The 17776-nt window shown below is 43.5% G+C and overlaps 2 protein-coding genes across 8 annotated transcripts in view; one reads left to right on the top strand and one right to left on the bottom strand.

Moving 5' to 3' along the window:
• The window catches only part of LOC143288432 (uncharacterized), a 106236-nt gene extending 103166 nt beyond the window's left edge, over positions 1-3070 (bottom strand). For 4 of the 5 annotated variants that reach the window (XM_076596909.1, XM_076596916.1, XM_076596915.1 and 1 more), the window contains exon 1: positions 2931-3070. The gene's annotated coding sequence lies outside the window, so the exon portion shown is untranslated. Of the gene's footprint in view, positions 1-2533; positions 2707-2930 lie in introns of all 5 variants that reach the window. The other variant, XM_076596911.1, reaches the window with a different exon arrangement.
• Positions 1-17776, top strand: part of LOC143288433 (FACT complex subunit SSRP1-like) — a 52327-nt gene that overhangs the window by 10429 nt on the left and 24122 nt on the right. The window contains exons 1-11 of one of the 3 annotated variants that reach the window (XM_076596919.1): positions 3118-3180; positions 3602-3686; positions 4790-4975; positions 6011-6116; positions 6472-6665; positions 7748-7842; positions 9333-9468; positions 10648-10751; positions 11743-11871; positions 13275-13496; positions 15172-15244. In XM_076596919.1, the coding sequence (XP_076453034.1) occupies positions 3633-3686; positions 4790-4975; positions 6011-6116; positions 6472-6665; positions 7748-7842; positions 9333-9468; positions 10648-10751; positions 11743-11871; positions 13275-13496; positions 15172-15244 (1299 nt within the window). In that variant the 5' untranslated portion in view covers positions 3118-3180; positions 3602-3632. Of the gene's footprint in view, positions 1-3117; positions 3181-3301; positions 3346-3601; positions 3687-4789; positions 4976-6010; positions 6117-6471; positions 6666-7747; positions 7843-9332; positions 9469-10647; positions 10752-11742; positions 11872-13274; positions 13497-15171; positions 15245-17776 lie in introns of those variants that run through there. The other 2 variants (XM_076596920.1, XM_076596918.1) reach the window with 2 other exon arrangements.

Below are 17776 nucleotides of genomic sequence, written 5' to 3'. Positions count from 1 at the left end.
GCTCAGATACATCACCATCAGCTACTATGAACACTTGTAATTCTCTTGTACAACGAGTCTTTGAACATGGCGAATTATTATGAGTGCTTCAGAATTACGGAAATGGTTTCGGAGTGAAAAATAATACAATTCAGTCAAGGATAAAGCTTCATCAGTGTCTATAGCAAAAGAGGCGGGACACACACACACACACCACACACACACACCAACAACAGCTGAGTACATAGGCGAACTGGAAATAGGTGAAAAGAGATCATCAATGAAGTGCTAGGCCAAAGGGGAATAGGCGAAACAGGAAAGGGCGAATCGGGAATACAATAGGCGAACTGGGACGTCACCCCATATAGGCCCTATAATGTTAAGATGTCCCCGGAGTGTGACTGAAATGATTTATCGTTTATCTCGCTGACAGTGACACACAATCCACGATCCCATCACCACTCCTGTCATCGCTTTGACAACTTGTGGGATCGTTCTGAGACAAACCCACATCGACCTGAGACAGAACGACAGGGGCAGAGGGATGGGGGCAGAGAGATGGGGAGAGACTTTGACAAACAGATAGAGAGATAGCCGGGAGAGACTGGCAGACAGACGGCGAGATAGACACAGAGCTCTTGACACAACACAGAGAGAATCGATACAGAGAGAGAGAGAGAGAGAGAGAGAGAGAGAGAGAGAGAGAGATGGACTGAGGCATATATATAACTGTCGATATCAAAATGCAGTGATTATAATTATATATATGCACGCCCTTTGGGGTTGTAGGGGTGTGTGTGGTGTGGGGTGGGGTGTGTGTGCGGGGGGGGGGGGGGGGGGGGAGAGACACACAGAGAGAGAGAGACAGAGGCAGAAAGATACTACAGAGACAGAGAGACAGAGACACTGAGATAAACAGACACAGAGAGAAGATGGGGTTGGGGGTGAGGGGTGGGGGTGGAGGTGGGGGGGGTCGAGTACAAGCTGACACAAAGACTGAGAGGGGAAGGGACGGAGGGAGAGAGGGAGGGAGGGGGGAAGGGGGGGAGACAGACAGAAAGACAGCCACTCAGCAGACACAGAGAAACAGAAAGACATGGACGGGTTGTGCATAAAACTGTCGGATTTTAAAATGCAATGCATACATTTCGTCTGGGTGTTACACACAAACCGTGACACGGAGGGAAGGGAGATATGGAGAGAGGGTGCGAAAATACGCCGCCCAGAGAGATGGAGACAGACACTAAGAGAGAGACAGGGAGAGGGAGAGAGAGAGAGAGAGAGAGAGAGAGAGAGAGAGAGAGAGAGAGAGACAGACAGAGACAGAGAGAGACAGGGAGAGGGAGAGAGAGAGAGACACACACACAGACAGAGAGAGGTGGGCGGTGAGACAGACAGTAGACACCGAGACACAGATGGACAGGGACCGAGATATGTCGAGAGAGAGGGAGGGAGAGGGAGAGGGAGGGAGAGAGAGAGGGAGAGGGAAAGAGAGAGAGAGAGAGGGGGGAGAGAGAGAGGGAGAGGGAGAGGGAAAGAGAGAGAGAGGGAGAGAAAGAGAGAGAGAGAGAGAGAGAGGGAGAGAGAGGGAGAGATAAAGAGGTGGACTGTGAGACACAGATGGACAGGGACCGAGATATCTATGTCGAGAGAGAGAGAGAGAGAGGGGGGGACAGAGACAAAGGAAGAGAGACAGAGTGAGACACAGAGAGAGACAGAGTAGTCAAGTACAGGACCACAGACCCACACACTTTCATAGATCTATCACGACAAGACTATCACGACAAGACTATCTCACGCCCAATGCAGTACACTGTACAGAAGTCGGCTCATGTCTTTGAAGTGGTTTATCGTTATCTCGATCGTTGACCCACTTTGGAGTACGTGTCGCAAGAGATGAGAACTGTGATCGAACCAAGACGTATGCTTAATCACGGTAAATGTCATTGTTTCAGAAATAGTTTCGACATGGGACACATGCCGTTGTACAGAAACAACTGAATCCATCACACCAGACAGAGAAATCGTGCATGAATACATACACAGACATTCTACACACGCACTCAGGCACAACTGAGAGAGAGAGAGAGAGAGAGAGAGAGAGAGAGAGAGAGAGAGAGAGAGAATGAGACAATGCCGAATGGAAGAACGAGATAAAAGAAACGGGGGAGAGGAGAGAGAGAGAGAGAGGGAGAGAGGGAGAGAGAGAGAGAGGGGGGGGGGCTGATTCTGAGACCTTCAATGCTGAATGGACTCAGACTCAGAACGAGAGCAAGAGAGGGCGATAAGCGAGTGTGGGGAGAGGAAAGAGAGAGAGAGAGAGAGAGAGAGAGAGACAGACAGACAGACAGACAGAGAAGAAAGTGACAGAGTAGAAAGTGACAAAAACCGATATAGAGACAGCGGCGGAGACAGACACGGACAACTTGAGACAAACAACCAGATTAACGACAAAGACAATGTAGAGAGCGCAGTTTTTCTTTCTCAACACTCACTGCCAGTTTCGTCCTATTATCATCATCGACATACACTCATTTCGTCTCCGTAAACTTACTTCGAACTTTATGCAACCACGATTTCAAACTTGGGCGAAAAGCCCAACTTCTGCGTGGGACGGGAGGAGACCAGGAATGGGGGACCTCTCAAATGCCTGTGTCGTCCGAACTTGCCATTGAATAATTTAGACAGCTGTCTCGCCGGTTGCCGAACACACTACCGACAAATGTGCTGAAACAAAATGAATCCTTTCCATTTGAGATCTTTTAGCCATTTTCCTGAAAACATCATGCGCAGTAAAACGTCTGGAACAAGAAAAACGTGGACAACAGCCTTCACCTTTATGACAAAAGGCAGATAGAGTCACTCACAGCTTTGTTTTTGTTGAGAACTCTGCGATCCCGCGAATTTCTTTTGCCCAGTGAAACGCCTATCACTTTACAATCATGTCTTACCTTTCAAAATGAAAACGCCAATCGCACTGCACCAGCCTCTGTGTCTGTCTCTTCTGTGGTTGCAATATCAATAGAATTAGGGCAAATGAAGACTTTCAATGACTATGCAGATGACACACGCTGCAGTGCAAGTTGACACCCCTGTTTGAATGGATGGACCAGGCAAGTGACGTCAAAGAACACACTTTCTAAAAATAGGAACATTAGGAAAGTGCCGTTGTACAGATCCGATATCATTAACTGGCTAAAGGTATGTAATTAGGGGAATTTATGCTAGCATTCGGTTTTAGTTATATAATTTACATTTAAAGTTAATTCATTATTTTGTAAACAGACTTGGCAATCACAATCACCATGTTTTAGAGCGCCATATTTTCGCGCCATATTGCGAAGTTACTTCGCAAGAGATCAAGCAGTGAGCATATTTTGTTATTTAAATGCTGTTTTTCATCGCCTAATCGTTTGCTTAAATGATTTTTTTAACCAGGCTGTGTTTCATGTAACTGTACACATGCTTAAATTTTTTTTTTTTTAAGTGCTGTCTTTGCAGGAGCTATTTAATTTTAGTGCTATTTCGCTGACAAAATAAACCGGAAGTCGCACATCGTGTTGAAGCCGTGTGCTTCCTGCAGTGACAAGCGTGTTCATCAGAGGTGTTTTTGGTTTGACAGAAACGCTGGGAAATTCGAACCACCCGAAGAAATGAGCGACATTCAAGAATATCCTGATGTGGTGCAAGAAATCAGAGGGGCCCTGGTAAGTCTAAGTGACAGAATAATCAACTAGCTGATTGTGGTCGCTGGCAAGGAAGAAGTCCACGGAATAAGCATGAATGCCTCGTGATCAGCGAAATTATAAAAAACGTGCTGGTTTCGTTGAGAATGGACATTTTAATTTGAAACAAATTTCACGCAAAAGGAACTAAACAGATCATAAACTGTAAAGGTTACATTACACTACAGACGAGACCTTCAGATAAAACGTCTTTTTGACTTGTTTGTCAGTGATATTGTTATTTTAACCAGACTTGTAATCATAGATCCCAAGTAGTAATTTGTTCTCAAGTTCAAGTTCTCACTACTATTTACATACATGCTGCTCAATGTAAAAATTTAGTATCCAGAATTCTTTAATTCGAGTGTAATTTTTCAGGTGATTTTGCACAATCACACAATGTACTGTTGATACTGTGATATATCATCATTTCTTGTGTGATGACTTTTAACAAATTTCTGTGGTTGCTTATATCTACATCCCCAGTATATGATTTCTTAGTTTTGCTTAGATCAGTAGGGCTTGAGAAGATGACATCACGTACGGTGCATTGTGGGAGGGGATGCCATTTTGTCGGGCGCAACGAAAACAAAACTACGTGACGCGATGCTGTATGATACAGAATCTGGACAGTAGATCATTATGTTGTGTAAATAATATTAGTAGTAATGTCCGTTTGTTCAGAACGCAGACAGTAGATGAATATGTTAAATGATTAATATTATTTATTATAATTTATTGATAAAGTCCAGTGGTACAGAACCCAGACAGTAGATACTATATTTAATGACAATAAATTATTATACTAATGCTCATTTGTAGTACAGAACCCAGGTAACAGATAATAGATTGAACAAATAATGTAATGGGCAATATCCACAATTGTTCCATTCAAGACAGAATACAGTGCAGTGTTCACTACAAGGCGTGGATGTCTGTCACACAGAGGAGTGGAGGGGAAGAAATGTGGATATTACCAAACAATGATAATTGCTACAATGTTGATTTGTACAAAACCCCAGCAGTAGATTTATGAACAAATGAACTGAATGAACATCAATAACAGCCAGGTCCATTTTGTACAGAACCCAGGGCGGTTGAAGCTGCAGCGCAACAGCATCATTTTCAAGAACAACAAGACGGGCAAGGTGGACCAGTTCCAGAGCTCTGAGGTTGAGAAGTCATTGTGGCTGAAACGGGCCAGGGGCCACTGCCTCAAACTGGTGCTGAAAAGCGGCAACATTCACAGATATGATGGATTCAAGGAACCGGTGAGAAAGGGGCAATGATAAAGACTGAGAACTGTAGAATATAAAGTTACAAACAAAACTGTATGCAAGGCAAAAAGAAGAGAAATGCTAAACATTGAATTGAAAAAGTTACAAAAATAAGCAAGGCAAAAGAAGAGAAATTCTGAACATTGAATTGTTGTTATTTATGTGTGCCCATAGCCTTTATAGTTTATGGTTGTCAGGGTATTGAATTCATATTCACTGTGTTTTGGTCTGGGCATAGGAAAATGGACCCCAATCTTCTCCCTCTGCATCACTTTAACCTTCTGACCAAAGTCAGGAACCCATTCAAATACATTTGAGTGGAGTGAGGAAAATCAGAGGAAAAGTTCCTTTCCCAGTGTCAGAAAATATGCCAAAATGGGGCCATCTGGTCACTGGTGATCATTGGATCATAAGTTGAAAGCTCAACCTGTTTCGTCGTGGTGCCTATATTTAGTATATAAGAAGCAGGCACATGATTGAGCTTAGTGGTTCGAATTATGTGCTCTGTATCTTTTTTGAGAGCAAAACTAACAGAACAGTATTTATTCATTGTTGAAAACAAACAAGTTTTTTGTTATTATGTTAAGTGGATGCTGAAAGGTTCTGTATGAAAGCATGGTTTAGTCTTGTGCTTTAATGTATATTTCCTTACGGTAGTTCTGTATGGTCAGAGGGATTGGTCTCTACAGTCATAAGAAATCATGCCGCCATGCACATATGTCTTTCCTATAATGATGCAAAGAAACTGCCATCATCAGTTCATATATTTTAATTTGCTATGCAAAGCTAATAGAATTAAAAATGGAAAAAAAGACTGTTTCACTTGTTCTTGTTGAAACTTGAGTGTGTACATTTTTTTCTGTGCATTACTGACATTGTTTTAATGTTATTCATTGCTGATGTTAAAGCTTGAATGTCTTTATCATGTACATTATTTCTGTACATCATCTTATGTTTTTTTCTTGAAGTTTGAACAGTTCCTATTCTCTTCATCTTTCTCACGCCTTTTTTTTACACTTTTTTCCCCAGGACTTTGAGCGCATCAGCAAGTTCCTGCAGGACTTCTATGAGATGCCGCTGGAGAAAGTGGACATGTCCATCAAGGGCTGGAACTGGGGACTGGCCAGGTTTGAAGGTCAGTGCTTGTGTTGTAGTTTAACTTTTTTATCACAAAGGATTTCTCTCTATGAAATTTGGACTGCTGTTCCTCGGGAGAATGTGTTCCTACCATGCAGTTCCACTGTTTTTTCTCTTGTTTTTTGTTTGTTTGTTTGTCTGTGTACAAGTGTTTCACTAACAGAGTAGATTTTTTTTCTTTAGAATTTTGCCAGGGACTTTCAGTTGCTATGGGTTCTTTTACATGTGATAAATCCATGTTGTGGGTCATGGTAAGTATGTTAGATAAATGTAATTTTAGGAAAAAAGTTTCCTTTGTCCTCAGAAACTGCAATATATGGAGGTACAAAGTGTGAAAGTATATGTGTTCACAGGAAATTCTCTGAATTTTGAGCTGGACAAAAGCCTGGTGTTTGACATTCCCCTGACCAACGTGTCCCACACGACGACAAGCAAGAATGAAGTGACGCTGGAATTCCACCAGAACGATGACGCTGCTGTCAACTTGATGGAGCTGCGGTTTCATATACCTGCTGACGCTGCCAACCCTGAGAGTGATCCTGTACAGGTAGTGTGGGTTGTGATGTCAGGGGGAAAGGGGGGGGGGGGGGAGTTGAAATTCTGCATGTGTGGGTTTGTTTATGAGTGTGTTTATGTGTGTGCATTTCTGTGTGTAGTGTGGGCTGTGATTTAGGTAGGTGGAAGGTGGGGGTTGGGGTTGGGAGGGGGTTAAATTGTATGTGTTTGTATGAGTGTGTTTGTGTAAACATGTATGTGTATGATTTGTGTGTAGTGTGTGCTGCAATTTGGGGTGAGTGGGGGGAAATCTGTGTGGATGTACGTATGAGCGTGTGCGTGTATGCATGTATGTGTATGATTTGTGTGTACGTGTGTAGTGTGGGCTATGATTTTTTAAAATTTTGGTGAGGATGGGTGGGTTGAAATTATTTGTATGTATGTATTTGTATGAGATGTGTGTATGTGTGTGTTTAGTCAGGGCTGTTGTTTTGAAGGGGTGGGGGTTAAATTGTGAGTTTGTGTATGCATGTATTTGTATAATTTGTGTGTAGTGTGTGCTGTAATTTGTTGGTGAATTCGGGGGTGTGGGGGGTATTCTCTGTTTGTTGATACTGGATGTATGTATGAGCATGTATGCATGTGTGAATGATTTGTGTATACATATGTGTGTAGTGTGGGTTATTATTTTTTTCGGGGTTGGGGGGGGGAGTTATGTGTGTGTATGCATGTATAATTTGTATGAGGTGTGTGTGTTTAGTGAGGGCTGTTGTTTTGAGGGGTTTGTTTATTTGGAATAGTGTAGGCTGTTATTTTCCACTATCTTGAGTGTGCCTGCTGGTGTCCTGTGAGGGGCTGTCTGGGTGATGTTACCTTGCTCTTTTCGCATGATGTAATCAAGCCATTTCCACTGCCTCGTTCTTATGATGGTCTCTCTTGTTCTTTTGATTGCGCTGGGCAAGTAGTTGTTGATTGGAAATAGTATTGGGAAGAGGTGATTTTTTTTGTTTTAACTCCCATTTCTTTGATTAACAGTGGAAATTGATATAAAAAGGAAAGAAAAAAAGAGAAACATCATCAACGAAATTTTTCAGTGACTTCAGTTGTTTACAGTACAAGGTGTGTTGCTTTCAGGAATTCTACCAGCAGGTGATGGACTGTGCTGACATCATCCAAGCCACAGGTGATGCCATCGTCACCTTGTCTGAAATACAGTGCCTTACTCCCAGGTGAATGCTCTGATCTTTGACATGAAATGTATACCCTTGACCTTTGACATTTTATAGTCTTGATCTTTGACATTTAGTCCTTGAACCCTGTGTCCAAGCATTGGTTGGGCATCATTATTAGTTTCATTGAAGGGTTTTTAGACGTTTCTATATGTGCATAAACCACAAGCAGAGGGGACTATAGTAAAAAACAGTCTATTTCAGTGTATTTTCTGTGGGTTTTTTTTGTGTTCATGGGTATGACAGGGAGGCCTGCCACAGCTGATAACTCCCCAGGGTTGAATGGAGTAAGTGTAACCAGAGTAGATTAATTACAGACTTCACAAGTCCAGGTCCAATTGTTAGAACAGGTGTGTTTTCATAGAATGTTCCAAAAAAAGAATAAAAGATGATTTTTTGTGCAAGCTGCATATGGTCTATCACCGGCCTCCCATTGACACCAAAGACTGTTTCAGGCACTCGAGCCCATGAACAGCTTGAAAAATGCGTTTGAAAATTCAGTGTTTCAGTCAAAAGTTTAAATACTAAGAAGCTGTGACATTCTCACTGAGAACTTTGGGATTTCTCTAGGTTTTAACCCCGTCTCGCTTGCTTTTTTTTTTTTCCCCTCTGTCCTCTCTCTCTCTTCCTCCCTCCTCCTCTCTCTGTCAGTCTCTCTGTCTCTGTTTTTCCATCTTCCTCTCTCTCTCTTTGGTTTTCACTGAAAGTTAAAGTTCTGTTTTTCAATGACTGTGTGTGTATATCTATCCAACATGTTAATGAATAGACGTAGTTGACAGTTGATTGCAGTTTATTAGCTAATTTTCAGTGGAGCTCTTGCAAACATGTCTGCTCTTTTTTTCTAGAAACAGTGCTCACACCATTTTTGTGAATTTACAGTATACATGTATGTGTGTGACTGAAACCTGGCAGAATGACAGAGAAAACAAATGAGTGCCAAAAGGCAGCTTTCAGTTGGCTCGACCAGGTTCTGCAAATGACTCCATGTTTGTACATGTATGTAAAGCACTCAGTCTGGTCTTCAACAAAAGAAAGGCACCATATTCATCTTAGTATCATTCAGTATAACAGAATCAATACTGACGATAACGATATGTGCGCTTCTGGAGTTTTAATACACCTGGTGTTTAACTTTTGCTATTCCAGGTATGAGATAACTCATACTTTGATTACTTTCTCTGTGGACTGGGTACAAGTATTTTTGTACCAACACACTATTCTAATTTTGTTTAAGCTTGTTTAGTAGAGTTGGCATTCTAAGCTGAACCGTTTAATGATTCCAGAAGTGTGAAAACAAAGCTTTGTTTGACTGATTAAAACAACAAATTTCCATTGAATTTCGCTATTTTAGTGAAATACCCTGTTTTTTCTGCAGTGGTGTCATGTAGTGCTGGTCCATGCGATTTGTAGCAGGCATGTCGCAGTGGGGTGTAATGAGTTAAATGCACCTGTTATGTTAACACCTTAAACATGAGTGGTGATTGGGACAGGGGTCGCTATGACATCAAGCTGTACCCGTCCTTCCTACAGTTGCACGGCAAGACGTTTGACTACAAGATCCCCTACACCACCATTCTGCGCCTCTTCCTCCTGCCTCACAAGGACGGCAGACAGATGTTCTTTGTGGTCAGTGATTTTGGAATTTTCACTTAATTTCTGCTGATGGTTGCGTGCGTCTATTGTTGAGTGTGGTTAGAAATTTTTGTGTGTAGCTGTTTGTGTGAATGGGCGATTGCCAGTGCAACCAGAGACACACAACCACACACACACACACAACCACGCACGCACGCACACACACACACACACACACAAACACACACACATAGAGCCCCTGCACACATACACACACACACACACACACATACACACACACACACATAGAGCCCCTGCACACACACTTGCGCACAAAATACTTGCGCAAACCCTGCCACGCACATCTGATGCATTACATCAAAGTCAAATAGTCTGCATGTTTCTTTTGATAATTGCGCTTGCTTGTTGGCAGCTCTGTGTGTCTGTTCTCCATCAGTGAGTCAGACTGTGACTTGGCTGATCCTGTTGTCATTGTTGAGGTTCAGAAAATGAGAATTAGGGTCTGGTCTACCGCAGTGGTCTTGTCTTGGTGGCCCAGTGGTAATGCATGACTAGGATGTGAGTGTTCATATTGTGTATTGTATTGTATTGTATTTCTCTCTTTGTTACAACAGATTTCTCTGTGTGAAATTCAGACTGCTCTTCCAAGGGAGAGCTCGTTGCTACACTACAGTGCCACCCATTTTTATTGGTGTTTTTTCCTGCGTATAGTTTTATTTGTTTTTCCTATCAAAGTTGATTTTTCTACACGGTTCAAAGGTATGAGCTCTACATGGACTGGATTTTTTACTCCCCCTCTTTATTAGAGTGGTGGTCTAGGTGCTAGTCTTTCAGATGAGACGAAAAACTGAGATCCTGTGCTCAGCATGCACTTTGCGCATGTCAGAGAACCCTTGGTACTAAATGGGTTGCCACAGGCAAGTTCTGTAGAAAAATTCACTTGGAGAGTAAAATGAGTACACTTGCAGACAAAAAAGGCTAAACAAACAAAAAAAAATACAACCAAACTTGTCACTTTACTGTGTTACCGTGCTTTCCCCATGGAGAGAAGCCAAAATTTCAGAGAAAACTGATGTGACAAAAAAGTAAGACTGTACAAATCAATAGAATCTAATACAGTTTAAGCAGCAACGAGGCCTTTTTCCTTTCAGTTAGTGAACTGAGGCGTTTTTCTTTTCAGACGAGTGAATGGAAAACCATTTTTCATTTCAGGTCAGTTTGGACCCGCCCATCAAGCAGGGACAGACACGCTACCACTTCCTCATCCTGCTGTTCAACAAGGAGGATGAGATGACCGTGGAACTGGGACTGTCAGAGTGAGTTGGGCTCCTTTTTTTTTTCATGTTATTCTCTTCTGCGCAACCCTCCTGTCCCAAATCCCCCAACCCTCCCCAACCTTCTGTCCCAAACACCCTGACACTCCCCAACCTTCTGTCCCAAACACCCTGACACTCCCCAACCTGTCCCAAATCCCCCAACCCTCCCCAACCTTCTGTCCCAAACACCCTGACACTCCCCAACCTGTCCCAAATCCCCCAACCCTCCCCAACCTCCTGTCCCAAACACCCTGACACTCCCCAACCTGTCCCAAATCCCCCAACCCTCCCCAACCTTCTGTCCCAAACACCCTGACACTCCCCAACCTGTCCCAAATCCCCCAACCCTCCCCAACCTTCTGTCCCAAACACCACGACACTCCCCAACCTGTCCCAAATCCCCCAACCCTCCCCAACCTTCTGTCCCAAACACCTTGACACTCCCCAACCTGTCCCAAATCCCCCAACCCTCCCCAACCTCCTGTCCCAAACACCACGACACTCCCCAACCTGTCCCAAATCCCCCAACCTCCTGTCCCAAACACCACGACACTCCCCAACCTGTCCCAAATCCCCCAACCCTCCCCAACCTCCTGTCCCAAACACCACGACACTCCCCAACCTCCTGTCCCAAATCCCCCAACCTTCTGTCCTAGGGATAGAAAATCACCAACTAAAAAAATAAAAATATTTTCCTGTTGGTGAATGCTAAAGAGGATGTCAAAAAAGAAAAAGAAAGAAAAAAAAAGTTAAGTTTCTTATGAACAGATTGTTGTAAAAAAAATTAGTGTTTTTGTTGTATGTTTAGAAGGTAAATTTAATGAAACTGGTTAGACCGTACTGTGACAACCAAAACAAAACAAAATATTGAATGGGTAGTAGAAGCAGCATTGACCTGAAGTTGTGTACCTTGTGAATGGAGAGAGTTACCGGTCTTTATTGTTTGTTAGTCATGTGCTCTCTTAACCTCATTATTCTGTCATGTCTCCAGGGAGGATTTGAAGACAAAGTATGAAGACAAGCTTCAGGCAGAAATGTCGGGCCTGGAATACGAGTTGGTCAGTCGGATCTTCAAGGTCATCACGCAGCGAAAGATCACCGTCCCAGGATCCTTCATTGGGTATGGGGGTCCACTCTCTTGTCTGTTTTTTGTTTGTTGGTTGTTTTTTGTGTCTCAGAATTTAGGACATTTTGTTTTCTTTATTTTGATGATGATGAATGATGGTAGGGATGATGAGGAACTGTGACGGCCCATCTTACATTTGAGTTTAATTACACATACTTAACCGTGACCCACTAGTACAGACACTGGCAGGGGTCTGACATTCCTGTTATGTGCAAACTACTACCCGCCTATACGGAGTAAACGAAAGTAGCTACGGCTGATAACCTCCTAAAGTAGGTTACCTCCCCTGTGTATCCCTGACTAGCGCCCTCTTTTTCCGGCAACCATCTTGACTCCTGTTCCTGTGCTCTTCATACGGCTAAGTTTTTTTTATTTGAGACTACTTGACAAGGCTTTCACTCTCATGATATGTCTTGGCATGAACCAGGGTGAGGGATAACATCTGCAGTGTTGGATGTGAAATTGGAGTAACACTCCCAAAGATGCATACGTCAAGTGGATCACCTTTGTCCCAGTCTTCCCATATGAGTCTTATTTTTTTTAACATTTCTTTTTCTTTTCCCATTTGATAACATAAAGAAATTTAATGTCAATATATACATGGGAAGCGGATGGGGAACAAAATGGCCGAAACATACATACACGCACACATAAAAAAGTTGCAACAAACAGACATAATATTCTGATTGAAAAACTACCTTGCATAAATCATTGGAAATAGTTGTCAACCTGTTCGAGTCGAAGCTGTAGGTAGGAGCCAGCCATGGGCCGAAAAACCCCACCTGGAGGGGCTTGAACCTGCATCCTCCCACTCGTCGTTACGCAACATAACCACTTAGCCATCATGGCTGGCTGGTTTTGCCTTTCTGTTGTCATGTGTATGACATTTGTTCCTTATGGGGCATACTCCATAGGGTTTGGACAGTTGTTCTCTACCCCATGTGTTTGGCAGGTTCTTTGTTTTTTTTTGGGGGGGTGGTGCTTGTTCTTTTGTTGGTTTATTTTCCTTGAAGTTTTGGTACAAAGTCTTGAAAAAAAGACTTTTTAGTGGAGTTTTTGTGTGTTTTTTTGTTGTTTGTTTTGTTTTGGTTGTTTCTGAATGTACACAGTTGTGGTATTTCTAGTGTTGGATGAACCTGTTTGTTTTTTGTGTGGTTATGCTTTGCTGGACTACAGGAAGGGAGAGAGAAAAAAAGATCTTCTGTATGTTAGTGACTGCTTGATAATTGTAAATAAGTTCTATGTTGACAGATTAAAAATTAAAAAAATATTTAAATTTTATTTTGCTTTATGTCTATACAGTTTTGTTGTTAATTTTAGCAGCTTGGTAGGTTAATAAGGGGAGAGAAACCAAAAAGACTGACAAGTCTGTGAGTGTTCATGTTGTATGTTTGCAGTCACTCAGGAACCCAGGCCATTTCTTGCTCCTACAAGGCCGCCACGGGTCTGTTGTATCCTCTGGAGAGGGGCTTCATCTTCGTCCACAAGCCCCCCCTGCACATCCGCTTCGACGAGATCGTGGTGGTGAACTTTGGTCGCAGCGCCGGCAACACGCGCTCCTTTGACTTTGACGTGGAGACCAAGTCTGGCACCGTGTACAACTTTGTGGGCATTGAGAAGTGAGTGAAGGAGATGATAGAATGAAGAATGACTTCTGAGTCTATTCTTCTTCTTCTTTCTTCTTCGTTTGTGGTCGCTCTTATGTACACGAGTGGGCTTTTATGTATATGACCATTTTTACCCCGCCATGTAGGCAGTCGTACTTTGTTTTGGGGATGTGCATGCTGGGTATGTTCTTGTTTCCGTAACCCATGGCATGGATTTCAGGATCTTTTATGCGTGTGTTTGATCTTCTGCTTGCGTATACACTCGGGGTGGGGGTTCAGGCACTAGCAGTTCTGCGCATATGTTGACCTGGGAGATCAGAAAAATCCCCACCCTTTACCCACCAGGTGCTGTTACTGAGATTTGAATTCAGAACCCTCAGATTAACTGTTTAACCACTCGGCTATTGCGCTCGTTGCGGAGTCCATAAAAACACCAAATGGAGAAAGTTTATAAAAACTGTGGGTTGTAAAAGACTCACTTTTGATGGAAGGTGTCCGGCGTTTCAGACAATAGGTCTGTCTTCAGGGACTGTGTTAGTTAAAAAAGACAGTGGAGGTAAAGGAAAAGCTTTAGAAGATTGTGAGTATTAGTCAGTAAAAGGAGGAGAGGATGAAGAGAGAAGTGAGAAGAGATTCAGAGGGGGTGAGGGAGAAGATCGGGAATGGGAAGGAAGGTGTTGGGGAAAGGGAAATGGAGTGGGTGTGGAGGGAAAAAAATGTGAGGGGGGTTAGAGGTGGGGGTGGGGGGAAGGAGGGGAAGGGAAAGGAAGAGCATTTAGTGGTTAGAAAAGGTGGGGGAAGGGTTGGGGCTGGGGGCTGGTGATGCCACTGGTCACTCTTTCGTACCTCTGAACCCCCCCCTTCTTTTTTTCGCTCCCCATTTCCCCACACCCACTCCATTTACCTTTTCCCACCACCTTCCTTCCTATCCTGGATGTTCATGGCAGGGTAAATGAACAAAACGGTCATACTCATAAAATGTTACATGTTTGTCTGAGTGTGTATGTGTGTGTGTGCCTGAAGCCTGATTGAATGACACACGAATGATGAGTGCCGAGTGGCAGCCATCAGTCGGCTCTACCCAGGTAGGCAGCCTGTTGTGCAAATGACCTCGTGTTTGTAAAGTGCTTTGAGCTTGGTCTCCGACTGGGGATAGGCGCTGTTTAAGTATCCATATCAGTCAGTCAAAAAGTTCATCTGTTAACTTTCTCCATTGAGTGGAGGAGACTTGCTTCTGTTGTGAGTGTGCATGCGGGGCCAGAAATTTCTAATTATATTTTATTTTTCCTGGGGAAAATTAGGAAGAAAAATCTCAACTAGTTCACTGATATTTTTTAGTTGTCTCGGGGAAGGGAAGATAAAAAAAAACAACCCCAACTCTTTTCCCCTCCAGATTTCCACTTCCTTCAATAACTGCAGAGAGGGTTAATGAAAGAAAGTAAATAAGTCATCAGACATGATGTATTGTTTTAGTAGTAAAAGGATGTAATTTTTTTTGTTACTGATAGCAACAAGAAAACTGATTTGAAAAATGCTGTTCAGTTTTGTCTTGAAATTGTTGATACTTTTTTTCTCTAGCAGTGCAGTTATACTGAACATGTAATTTTTATTCTATGATTGGTGGTTTTTTGTGGGTTTTTTTTTTTCATCTTGTGCTGTGTGATGACATTTTTCCTATTTATTCCAGGGACGAATATGGCAAACTGTACGACTTTGTCTCCGGCAAGAAGCTTCGTGTGAAGAACATTGGTGGTACTCTGGTAAGTCTGTTCTGGGGCTTCGGTGTTGTGGTGGTGGTGTGGTGTTGTGAGCTATGTGGTGATTGCTTGAGTGAGTGAGTGAGTGAGTGATCTCAGTTTGGTCTTTTGTTTAAGGGCTTGACTCTCGAACTAGGAGGCAAGATGGCACTGAAACTTAGTGCTGCGGTCTTGGGGGTAATGGCCCCTGGGAATCATCCCAGTGCTGACAGTCCTGAAGCCTGGGGCAAGACACTCTCCACTATAGTCAGATTCCAGGCTATTTAGTCAGGACAGCAGTTGCCTCCTCTGGTGTTGTGATGGTCATAGTTGAACACTACATGACTGTCATACTGTCCATGATGATGGAGGAAGGTGGCAGAATGTTTAAGACGCACAGCTGCCAGTATTGAGTCTTTGAGGGTGTGGGTTCAAACCTGCTCTCTCCCTTTCTACCAAGTTTGACTGGAAAATCAAACTGAGCATCTAGTGGGTACCGGCAGTCAAAATTTTAAAATAGAAAAAAAGATTTGTGATACATTTTAATAAAAAGCATCAGGATATTGGAACGTATATATTATATATATATCTTTGTATATATGTGTGTGGGGTTGGGGGTGGGAGATATGGACGTGTGTGTGTGTGCTTGTACAAGTAAGTGTTCATCTGTGTGTGTGTGTGTGTGTGTGCGTGTGCGTGTTTGTGGGTGTGTGTGCCGTGGAAGCTGCGATACATAGACTAGAAACTCCGAGTGTGTGGAGGAGGGGGTAGAGGAGGTGCAGGGAAATTTGTGGTGTGTGTGTGTGTGTGTGTGTGTATTGGAGCTCATGTACGTTTATATGTATTTGACTGTGCTTTCATATCTATGAAACTGCGTTTTTGGGGCATATCTGTTATGCATGTGTGGGTGTATGTGTGAATGTGTGTCTTCATGTTTTATATTTATTTGCTTATTTATCATCATTGTTGTCTTATTTATTTAATTATTTATTTATTATTATTATTATTTTATCATTATTTTCATTACTACTATCTTTTTTTTTCTTCTCTTTTTTTTTCCCCATCATAATTATTATTTATTTATTTATGTATGTACGCTTCTCTCTCTCTCTCTCTCTCTATATATATATACATATATATATATATATATATATATATATATATATATATATATATATATACTTTTTTTTTTTTTTTTTTTTCTCAAGGCCTGACTAAGCGCGTTGGGTTACGCTGCTGGTCAGGCATCTGCTTGGCAGATGTGGTGTAGCGTATATGGATTTGTCCGAACGCAGTGACGCCTCCTTGAGCTACTGATACTGATACTGATACTTTATTAAAAAACTACTTTAAAAAATAGACAAAACACAAAAAGAATGAAGTCTCTACCTTTCTTAGTTTCTGAGATATGGCCGTTTTAAGATGACATGTCATGATGAACTTCGTAAATTTAGTTTGGTGTCATATACTGTACCATGTCAAACTGATGCAAACTAGGCCTATGGTTTGCTCTGTTTGGCCAAATTTCGCGCGGCTAACAGTGAAAAGACGCCCCTCTTTGTCTGGCCCGCTCTAAGCCAATCAAACGCCTCTAACAGCTATAAGCGCTGAATCATTCCTTTGGCCAAGGCTCTCCACGCCATCTTGTCAGGTTTTCGCTCTGTCTCGTCTAACGCTTTTTTTGGCTATTAAGCGTGTTCATTTGGCCTTATTTTGTTGTATGCGGCTTGCCTGTATATTTTTCTTACATTCTGTGTACTCGTTTCGACTCGGCCCCCTCGATTCGTTCGTATTTTTCTACCTCTGAGTCGATCCTGTCTTTCCTTTCTCTGTTGGGGATTGAATTGTCGCTGGGTGCTTACGTGCGGTACCATGCCTCGTATGCCATCCTACGAAGGCAGGGGATCATGATGCTGGGATTGAGACTCGGCAAGAGACTCTCCCAGGCCCGGAGCTCATGATTTCTCCCGATAGGGACCGCGGCGATGCGTCTGCAGACGCAGATCGCGGAGGGGACGCTCGTTCCAATAAAACGGTCATGAAGGGGACCGGGGGGAAAGGGATACGAGCGTCGCCTCCCGAGGTGTCCCAGCACGAGGCAGGTGGAGGGGGGAGTAGCACGTCCTCTCTTGGTGGTGGGGACTCGCGGCTGGGTGCGAACTCCCAAGGGGAGGCCGCCCCCCGCCGTTACCCGGGTCCCCACACGGAGACGGCCCTCAGGGGCCCCAGTGCTGTTCCCCCTCCTCCCTTCTCGGTCGACCCCCCTCCCCCACCTCCTTCTGGGGGAGAAAAACATTTGGCTCCGGGGGGGGGACCTCCACTTTGCCCACCCCGGGCCAAGCCACCCCAGTCTCCCCACGGGAGGGGATTCGGGGCGCGTGGCAACCTGCTCTGCAGGTCTTCCCGCTATCCGGCCGGTCTCCCCTGCTGGGGGAGTCCCGCGCGTGTCAGGCGGTTCCGGGCAGTCAGACCGCTGGCCTTTCGGCGTGTCTGACATCCAAGTCGGATCTGACCTCCCTCCGACTTGGCCAGGTTTTTCCCTTCAGCGAGGTCAAG

Source organism: Babylonia areolata, chromosome 12 (assembly GCF_041734735.1).
Source record: "Babylonia areolata isolate BAREFJ2019XMU chromosome 12, ASM4173473v1, whole genome shotgun sequence".
Lineage (NCBI taxonomy): Eukaryota > Metazoa > Mollusca > Gastropoda > Neogastropoda > Buccinidae > Babylonia > Babylonia areolata.
This window is presented reverse-complemented; position numbering and strand designations above follow the sequence as displayed.